We start from the raw sequence: 10,930 nt of genomic DNA on the forward strand, positions 1-10,930 counted from the left end.
AGATATAGTTCTAAGGTCTCAGTATAGTCACAACGGCTGCCCCACCCTTCAAACCGAAACGCATTACTGCTTCACGGCAGAAATAGGCGGGGCGGTGGTACCTACCCGTGCGGACTCACAAGAGGTCCTACCACCAGTAATTACGCAAATTATAATTTTGCGGGTTTCATTTTTATTACACGATGTTATTCCTTCACCGTGGAAGTCAATCGTGAACATTTGTTGAGTACGTATTTCATTAGAAAAATTGGTACCCGCCTGCGGGATTCGAACACCGGTGCATCGCTTCAACACGAATGCACCGGACGTCTTATCCGTTAGGCCACGACGACCACACAAAATCCGTTAGGCCACGACGACCACACAAATTATTTATTAATTATTAAAATTATAATTAATTATTAATAAATATATTATTAATCAAATATGTACAGAGTAAGTGGTTTGCTATTAACTTATTAGTGTAAATAAGTTATAGCTGAGATATTGAATGTCAGTTACCTAAACTATTATGTTGTACGAAGGTATCACTGTTCTAAAATAAAATAAAAATATTAAAATAACGTATGTACTTTTATATTTAAATCGTAATGCCCGGGATAGTGTGACGTGCCGCGATGTGTTCCATCGGAAAACAAACCATAAAGGAAACGGCGCTCATCATTAAGGAAGATCTAAAAGTATAGTTGAATTCATGGGCTATCTAAAAAAGGGATACCCGAGTCGCCGTGGCGCCGCGAATCTGGTTGTAGTTAAAACTCCTTGGGCCCGCGGTCTGCTCCCAACATCAGCAGATCGTAAAGTCCCACATCACCACATGCGCGGGGACCTCGTAGGTGGTTCGGCCTCCAGCCTGAAAAAAAAGGGTACTGTTGATAACAAAATGAGCAATATCTCCGAAAAAGAAAAGTAAAAAATCCTCCATCATATCTAAGTCATCAGCTTCATCCGGTCACTGTTGTAGTGTGTGCGGAGTGCGGGGTTCGCGGGATATAATAAAATGCACGCCTTAGTTGCACAACGCTATATTTCAGACTGTCTTACTACTAACTTACACACTACACCGTTCTCGTCGAACCCGTCGCGTCGCTTGCGAGGAAGGGTTCGGCGAGTAAACTAACCCACAGACACCGCCCACCGAGTTTCTCGCCGGATCTTTTCAGTGAGTCGCGATTCCGATCCGTTGGTAGATTCTGCGAAGAACTGCTCTTGCTAGGGCTAGTGTTAGTAACGTCACCAGGTTAGAGCCCCGTGAGCTCACCTACTCGTTCGGTAACGCTAGCATGGACCTCTACGGCCACCAGGTTAGGTAGGAAAAAAAAAAGCTTCGTTACCCCGAAGATCATCCAGCACGGCTCTGACCGGAACGTATTCAAATGAAACATTATTATTTAAACTAAAAAGTATTTAATACCTTTAAGATATCAAGACATTATTCTTGTTTAAAAGATACGTTTTTTTTTCAGTCTATGTTGTTCTCCGTTTGGTACAAATTTGTCGATAAGCCAGTAGCAAGAGCACAACACTTATTAAAAGGTGTTCTAAAACGTTTAAAATATTCTTGTCGCATTCTTGAAAGAGACCGCCTGCAATACGGGGTCTCTTAAATTGATTTGTTTTAAACTAAAAAATAAAATATATAATGACAAACGCAGAATCTGGTCAGAAACATGAAGCGGTCGACTTGGATCAAATATTGGTGGACGAGATTGGTCAGTTCGGGAAATATCAAATCTTGACATTGCTTTTGGCCGCCTTTCCTATCATGTTTTCTGCCTTCGCTGCGGGGGAGTACATATTCACTACCGCCAGGATTAACACAAGGTAATCGTTGTTTGAACACTATAAACCAACACGCATTATTCATTCTGTGATTAAATGGTAGGAGTATTCTTCCTAGCTTAGAACGGAGAGAGAAGGAACGTGTCATCAAAAGAGCGGTAAAATGAAACTTAAATAGTTCTCATTGAATAAACCCAATCTAGGATTCGTCTGTGTGTTGTAGCTTTTGGGAACATGTACATCGTACAATACTAACCGAATAGCAGGAATATTTCGCGGCACAAATGTAACATCATGTGGATCATGCAGAACAAACAAATAATTGGTAGAAAAAAGCCAGTTTTATTATTGATCAATTTACAATACATTACACCCTTACAGGCGTATCTTAAATGGCTTCGTTGCTAAAAACGGCAGCAGCGTTTTCACCATTCCTGATTTACCATTGTAAATCTGTCACAAGAAAAAAAAACTGAACTTTCATTGACACAAACAATCAGATGTTTCCTTATTTAAAATGTAGGTACATACCTACTTGTTAAAACCTTAGCAATGAGTTGTTACGTAACTAAGGGATGATAATTTTTCTAAGATTGTTTTAAGTTTCTATTAATGGTTTTATTCAGCTAAAATGTTGTAAATACATAATTAAATAAATTACTGTATTTACCACTTAATGAAAAAAAAAAAATTATAGTATTTTCATTACACAACTATGATAAATATTTTCAAAGATTTTAAACAGATGTTTAAGAAGTATGTGTGTGATGTACCCATATACTGATTTATAAATTGTTAAACAATGTTTATTTCTTAAATGTAAATAAACATATTTCTTAAATTTGAAATGATTATGAAAAATGGAAATGGATTATGTATTTTTTCTTATGTTATACCTTAGATGAAGTGTTTGAAATTTTTATTAAATAGTTGAACGATATAAGGAATTACGATAAAAGATAATATGTAAATACTTATCTTTATTAATTGATTGAATTTTACTCACATTATCTTTATTGTTATCAATTACCGAATTAAGATCACTACTAGAACGGGTGGACTGATAAATAAAAGCGCCAACACAATCTATGAGTCGCGTGCCAATCGCAGTTTGAGGTCACCCAGCTTTATATTTTTACCAGAATTAAATACGAAATAATATTAAATAGTTGGCGAACTCCACAACATTAATAATGTGGTGATGACGGTGATCCATGTCTTTCACATATCATTCACTCGATTTTTTATCGTTGTTTAGGTATGTCACGTTGTAGAATATAGCCGCTGCTAGGTCCTAAAGATTTGATTTACATTTTTCACTGTTATCGTAACAGGCATCGTGTTGCCATCGGTATTGTCATCGCCTTCGGTTTAACGGGAACAGGAGGGAGAACGGGAGGGTTTATTGTCTTTACTGAGCGCTATAAAATGTCTTCTTCACGTGAAGTTTGATTATTAAGTGATAGCAGTGAGCAGCAACATTGCTGTCCAATGTGGCGGTGTTGCTAATTTTGACGTCAGATCGTTTAAAATTCAATTTACATAATTACCAAAGTATGTGTGTGTGTGTGTATGTGTGTTGAGTCCGCACGAGTAGGTTCCACACGGATTTCCTCCCGGATTAGGAGGAGGAATCTCACACCCCCGATTACTCTCTTTAGACAACCCATACCCTGGGCCAGGAAGGTCAAGTACCTGGGCGTTACCCTGGATGCATCGATGACATTCCGCCCGCATATAAAATCAGTCCGTGACCGTGCCGCGTTTATTCTCGGTAGACTCTACCCCATGATCTGTAAGCGGAGTAAAATGTCCCTTCGGAACAAGGTGACACTTTACAAAACTTGCATAAGGCCCGTCATGACTTACGCGAGTGTGGTGTTCGCTCACGCGGCCCGCACACACATAGACACCCTCCAATCCCTACAATCCCGCTTTTGCAGGTTAGCTGTCGGCGCTCCGTGGTTCGTGAGGAACGTTGACCTACACGACGACCTGGGCCTCGAATCAATTCGGAAATACATGAAGTCAGCGTCGGAACGATACTTCGATAAGGCTATGCGTCATGATAATCGCCTTATCGTTGCCGCCGCTGAATACTCTCCGAATCCTGATCATGCAGGAGCCAGTCACCGTCGACGCCCTAGACACGTCCTTACGGATCCATCAGATCCAATAACCTTTGCATTAGATGCCTTCAGCTCTAATACTAGGGGCAGGCTTAGGGACCCCGGTAACCGTACTCATCGAACTCGACAAAGAGGTCGACGTGCAACCTAACCCATGCATCAGCCCGCTGAGTTTCTCGCCGGATCTTCTCAGCGGGTCGCGATTCCGATCCGGTAGTAGATTCATTCGCGAAACAATTGCTCTTGAGTTGTTAGGTCTCCTTCGGAGGCGCTCGGGCAGTTGTTAGCAAATCCCACCCCTCTTGGCTGAGCCTTAGCTCGCCCACCTGTCCTGGTGAAACTGGAAAGGCCTTCGGGCCACCAGTAAACTTTCAATCATAAAAAAAAAAAAAAAAAAAAAAAAAAAAAAACGAGTAGGTAAAACTATCCTGTCTATTTCTGTTGCAAAGCAATCATACTTTCTGGTTAACAGTATGTGTATCTAATGTCTCCTAGGGAACCACTTCACATGAGGGGGGCCGTGAGCTAGTCTACAATAATAAAACCACTATCAGATAACATTACAACATACTCAATCACCTTCCAGGTGCCTGATCCCCCAGTGCGATAGCGCCAACCCAGAGTTCGCTCCAGCCTGGGTTCTGAATGCTATTCCAGGAACCAGCCCGACTTCTTTCGATGCTTGCAATAAATATGCGAACAGCACCAACCAGCCGCCCGTGACCGAGGGGACCTGTCCCGCAAATCTGTTCGACACATCCAGAACGTTGGCCTGCAGTGATTATGTTTATGAGGATCAACTGAGTGTTGTCTATGATGTAAGTCTGGTACTGTTGCTCTCTAGGCGGGGTGGACCGAACATGTAAGAAAAGTCGTGGATTGTGACGTCAACATTCTTTACAATATAATAGCTCTTCGATGCTTAATTGAAATATGAGTTAGTATGTCGATTAAGCTACACAATATGCTGTGGATACGAACTGAAACCCCAAGTTGAATAGTCCTGTGTTCTTCATGTTAGCAAACAGATCATTAAAAGTTACCTATTAATAGCGTTTTACCGTCAACTACTTTATACGCTGGCTTAGCCTTCTTCTATACATACTCTTACTTTATAAGGTTGCGTAGTCGGCATCCAATCAATGACGTCAATGACGATATAATTAAATACCCATACAAGAGTCGTTGAGTTATTTTGCCCATCAACACCAACAACAAAAACTTGCTGTGCAATTATCGATATTTGCATTACAGCAAAACTAAATAGCTGTGAGGTATAAAATGAGTGATTTTAAGGTTATAGGGAAAGAAACGCTTTCACCAATTTATTTCACTCTGTTGACAATATTTGTAATACTCTTTTCTGTACGTGGTGCTGTGTGCTAACTCGTAAGGATCATCTTTCTTAAGTTCGAGAAGTACCAGTTGTTGTGCAGGTTGTAACTCGATCATTTTACTAGACGGGTTTATGTTCTGATCTAAAAGGAGTTGCAATCTCATCCAGGGGACATTAGCTCAAAACGGACCTTGAGCTTGTCTCCACGTATAAACCAGTCAATAAACACAAAAAGATGTGCGGTGTCGTGGGACACCGGATAGGAACGAAGTTCCTTATTATAAAAATATTAATTTTAAGTTCTATTCGAGGTATAAAGAAAATAATTATTCGTATATACATTTTTATTATGATTTTTTTATTAATAAAAAAAAAAAACTTCTTTACAAAGTTATAAACTTTATTTTATTCATAATGATTTATAAAAAAATATAAAATAATAATATACAAAGAAACAGCTATTTATATGAATAATAATAATAACCGTCATCACGTAGATTATACATTAGACACTGTTTAACCATCATACTAAGACTATACACAAATAATAAAAATCTTACATAGGTACATTACGGAGGTTTATTCCCGGTTAGGGTGCCCCTCCGCATCGTCCCATAAGGAACTTCGTTTCAAAAAAAATATTAAAAAAACCGCTTCAATAATTTAAAATGAATTTGAATGATTCCAGTTCGACATGGCCTGTGACGAATGGCGTCGCTCGCAGATCGGTTCCATCCGGACCATCGGTACTCTGCTGGTTCTCCCCGTCACCGGATACATCTCCGACAGGTGGGGCAGGAGAGTGGCCCTCACTATCAATGCCTTCAACACGGGCTGGCTGGGACTGGTGAGGTCCTTCGTTAACTCTTACGAGTGGTTCTTGGCCCTGGAAGTTATTGAATCCACTATTGGCGCTGGTGCTTATTCTTCGTGCTTCATATTGGGTAATTGATGTTTTATTGTTGCAACTATCGTGTGATGTACAGTTTATGTACTTAAACTTAATTTTATGATTTTTATTTAATCATATCTACAATATTTTAAATTAACATTCTGATCTTATAGTAATTAATATTGTATCAAGTTCAATGCAGCAAATGAATTATAATGAAAAAGATATTGTGGTCTAAATGTGCATTTTTATAATAAAAACAATGATGTCAACAGTTACTGAACTGGTGGGTCCAAAATACCGCGTGGTCGCCGGAGCGACAGTGTCCACACTCTTCGCTTTGGGACAAGTGTTCTTAGGTCTGATCGCTTGGGGAGTCCCGCACTGGCGGTCGTTGACGCAAGTGATATACGCTCCACAGCTTCTAGTGGTCTCATACTTTTGGATTCTCTCCGAGTCCGTGCGCTGGTTGATGAGCAAAGGTCGTTATGAAGAGGCCGAGACGATTCTAAAGAAAGTAGCACAAAGAAACAATAAAGTTCTTTCAGAAAAGTCTCTGGAAGCATTAAGAGCTACTGCCGAAGCTGAGAAACTGATTGAAAAACCAAAAGAAGCTTGGCTTCCTCTTCAGGTTATTAGATCTCGTGTGATTCTATCGAGGTGTTTGGTCTCTCCGTTCTGGTGGATCACCAATACTCTGGTCTACTACGGAATGTCCATCAACTCGGTTAATATGTCTGGAAATCGGTATTTGAATTATGTGGCCGTGGCTGCTATAGAGATCCCTGGATATTGGACCGCTATTCTCTTGTTGGATAGGATTGGCAGGAAGCCAGTTCTGATCGGTGCTTATTGGCTGTGTGCCGCTTGTCAGTTTGGATTCGCGTTCTTGCCTGATGGTAAGTGCAGTATTCACTGTGAGCACTAAGAGTTGGTTTGATTTACTGATGGTAGGGCTTGTTCATAGTCCGCATGTATAGATACCACCGTCCTGTCTATTTCAGCCGCAAATATGCCTAGCATTTCAGTTTGAAGGGCGAAGCAGCCGTTATACAATACTATTGAGACTTCGACTTTATTGTGTCTCGTAATGTCTATGATCTCCGGTAACCGTTTAAGACGACTCGGGCGGCCAAGTCCTATACCAACCTAAGTCGTGTTCCGGCTTGGAGTACAGAGGAGTTCTTATTCCAGTGCAGTTTCTGCTTCGACCTCATTTCGCAAAGTTAGCTGTAACCGGTATCCAATAAGTGAGCACGGAGGTTGAAGTCGTCGTGGCCTAACGGATAAAGCGTCCGGTGCATTCGTGTTGAGCGATGCACCGGTGTTCGAATTCCAGGCGGGTACCAATTTTTCTAATGAAAAAGTACTCCACAAATGTTCACGATTGACTTCCACGGTGAAGGAATAACATCGTGTAATAAAAATGAAACCCGTAAAATTATAATTTGCGTAATTACCGGTGGTAGGACCTCTTGTGAGTCCACACAGGTAGGTACCACCACCTTGCCTATTTCTGCCATGAAGTAGTAATGCATTTCGGTTTGAAGGGTGGGGCAACCGTTGTAACTATACTTGACACCTTAGAACTTATATCTCAAGGTGGGTGGCGCATTTACGTTGTGGATGTCTATGGGCTCCAGTAACCACTTAACACCAGGTGGGCTGTGAGCTCGTCCATCTATCTAAGCAATAAAAAAAAAACTGCTAAGGTCTGACGATTGTGACCTCTATGAAGAACGTTATCATAGACCGTTCTTCCACATAATCCCGTCCTCTGCAGTGTGGATGTACCGTACAATTCTTTCATTCCAGGTTACTATGGCCTCTCTCTATTCCTATATCTGTTCGGCAAGTACTGCATCGCCATAGTGATGACCTCGGTGTACGTGTACACGGCCGAGCTGTACCCCACCCAGTACAGACACAACTTGTTCGCGTACTCCTCAATGGTGGGCCGGATCGGATCTATATCTGCACCGCTGACCCCGGCGCTTGTGAGTTATATTTGGATTTAGAATTATGAAGATCTCACTTTTATCCCCTGCCTATCTACTGGTTGGTAGCTTAAGAACTATTCCAACTACTAATGGAACGGTAACTGAGCTACCGGGCTCAACCTAATGGGGTGAGAGGACTTAATAACACTACTGGTAGTCCTAGCAAGAGCAATGCTTCGGTAAATTTACAGCCGGTGTAACTATACTTGAGACTTTAGAACTTATATCTCAAAGTGGGTGCGCATTTACGTTGTAGATGTCTATGAGCACTAGTAACCACTTAACACCAGGTCGGCTGTGAACTCGTCTACCCATCTAAGCAATAAAAAAAATGCTGAAGGGTGATTTCAGATATAAAAGACTTGTAATATATAGTTAAGTTGATTAATATTTATTTGAGTTTATGAAACAACACGATCTAAATATATGCTCATCACATTATTATTTTTTTGAAGCATGTTTTAAAATACTGCACAATGGCGTCGAATACTAAAAACTTTTTTGTAGGAAGCTGATTCCGTCTGACAATAAATAGTATTAGAGCAATTTTTTTAAGTCATTTTCATTCGTACCCACACATTTTCTCAGGCGTCTATTCTGAAAAACAAGAACGAATTATGCGGCGGTCTAAGATCGAATAGCACGTCCTTCTCGGGAAGTTCTTACTCAGTCTCATAGCCACGTTCGGTTAATTGATACATGTTACGTTCTGTTTAATATGATTGAGAATTTTCTTGATATCATTAATTCTCCGACTTAAGATAGATGATCAGTTAATATGGAAAAATAGTATTAACATTTTCAATAATTATTCAACCTACACTATTTGGCTTTTGGAGTAATGGATTACTCATAATTTGTTGTTCACATCTATACACCTACCTCCCTGCCTACCGGACATTATAGTATCGTAACCATGTCACCACCGTACCTACTAGACATTCCGAGATACATCCATTATGTGATTTACAATAAAGTAATTCGACTTTTAATATTCATTTTTGCCAAAATGTATAAAAAGGTTTGTCCTGATATGAAATCTTTTGTCTTAGTTCTATGACTGCATCCAGGCAATATTTACCCATCTGAGTTCAAATAATGAACGTCTTTATAGGTAGCGTGTAATTAGTTTTAAAAATCCAGATCAAATCATGGTCGCGTCTAATCGTGGTTATACAGAGTCGATCATTAATTTTACCTATTTCAGGCTCTAGAAGTATGGGAAAGTTTTCCATCAGTACTATTTGGCAGTTTTGCTCTAATATCCGGTATGTTGATCTTCACGACGCCAGAGACCCTGGGCACCAAGCTGCCCGACACCATGAAAGATGCAGAAGAACTGGGAAGAAAAAAAGCAGAAGTTAAATGATCTCAAATTAAATAAGTTTTGACCAAATATATTTTGAGGTTTTACTGATTCTAATATAGATCTGTAAGGTTAAAGTTATTAAAGATAGAGGAATTATTTAAAAAAAAATGTATTGTAATATAGCAGCATTATATTAAATGAGTAAAACAATGTTATCGGAGTATTGGATTTCTGTCAGATACAGATTGTACAGTGTTCAGATTGTAAGTATATTAATGGAATTAATTGTTAAAACAATATTAGATCAAGCTTACGAGTATGTTATTAAGAATTCCTCTACGTTCATCGGTTCCTCTTGCTCGTGCGGCTCGATATTGTACAGCGCCATCTAACGGCATGCGAATGTAGAGAGTAGTGGGGTGCATAAAGTACCTATCATATTAAACTGTGTAGTTTTTACTTAATACAACTAGATGGCGCTGTAACAATGATCGAAGGCAATCAGATCCTAAGCAATTAATGTGTTCGAGCGCTCGTGTGTATAACGACGGTAAACACTCACCGTCAGGTTGGCCGTATGCTCGTACACCAACCAACAAGGGCAATAAAAAAAATGGAAGAGCAATCCGGTCAATGGTATATCGTGCTCCGATCCAGCAGACTGGTTCTGACCCAGCGGGGTATCCCGGAACACCAGCGGCATCGTCCGGGCGCCCGTACTGCGAAGACCGACGACGTTGATCGTCGACGATCGCCTTGATGACCCGTCAGCTCTGCGTTCTCGGGGTGGTACCGCGAGTCTGTTTGTAATGTTGCCCGCGGGAACCCCCCTTACTCTGCCGGATTCTGACCGCGGACGAAGAACGTACTTCGGGTGAGAGAGTGCAAAGGGAGTCGGTTGGTAGATAGGGCCCTAACACCTTGGCGCGAACACCTCTAAGAAGGTTTGGCTGCCTGCCCAAAAAAAAAATATACCATCCATGGCTTCCATTGCTTTCCGGCGTTTGGCCTGAACGTCATCGTTCACAGTTCTTCTTTTTTTTATTACTTGGATGGTTGGACGAGCTTACAGCTCACCTGGTGTTGTGGTTACCGGAGCCCATAGACATCTACAACGTAAATGCGCCACCCACTTTAAGATATAAGTTCTAAGGTCTCAAGTATAGTTACAACGGCTACCCCACCCTTCAAACCGAAACACATTACTGCTTCACGGCAGAAATAGAAGGCGGGGTGGTGGGACCTATCCGTGCGGACTCAGAATAGGTCCTACCACCAGTAGAAAGTCTATAAGCGTTGGCGTTGGTGTTGGTTTATCACTGGTGGTAGGACCTCTTGGGTGTCCGCACGGGTAGGTACCACCACCCCGCCTATTTCCGCCGTGAAGCAGTAGTAATGCGTGGGCTGTGAGCTCGTCCATCCATCTAAGCATTCTAAGCAATAAAAAAAAAAAACAACAGTTACAGCAATGGGAATGGCGTA

General features: G+C 40.9%; 1 protein-coding gene across 1 annotated transcript; it reads left to right on the plus strand.

Moving 5' to 3' along the window:
- The first annotated feature begins 683 nt into the window (after positions 1-683).
- Positions 684-9,537, plus strand: LOC114250628 (organic cation transporter protein-like). Its single transcript, XM_028184582.2, has 6 exons — positions 684-1,824; positions 4,498-4,729; positions 5,936-6,191; positions 6,415-7,038; positions 7,955-8,136; positions 9,347-9,537. Exons 1-6 carry the CDS (start codon positions 1,643-1,645, stop codon positions 9,506-9,508), a joined length of 1,638 nt encoding a protein of 545 aa, XP_028040383.1. The 5' UTR covers positions 684-1,642; the 3' UTR covers positions 9,509-9,537.
- Positions 9,538-10,930: the final 1,393 nt, after the last annotated feature.

This window comes from Bombyx mandarina, chromosome 23 (genome assembly GCF_030267445.1).
Source record: "Bombyx mandarina strain Sakado chromosome 23, ASM3026744v2".
Taxonomy (NCBI): domain Eukaryota; kingdom Metazoa; phylum Arthropoda; class Insecta; order Lepidoptera; family Bombycidae; genus Bombyx; species Bombyx mandarina.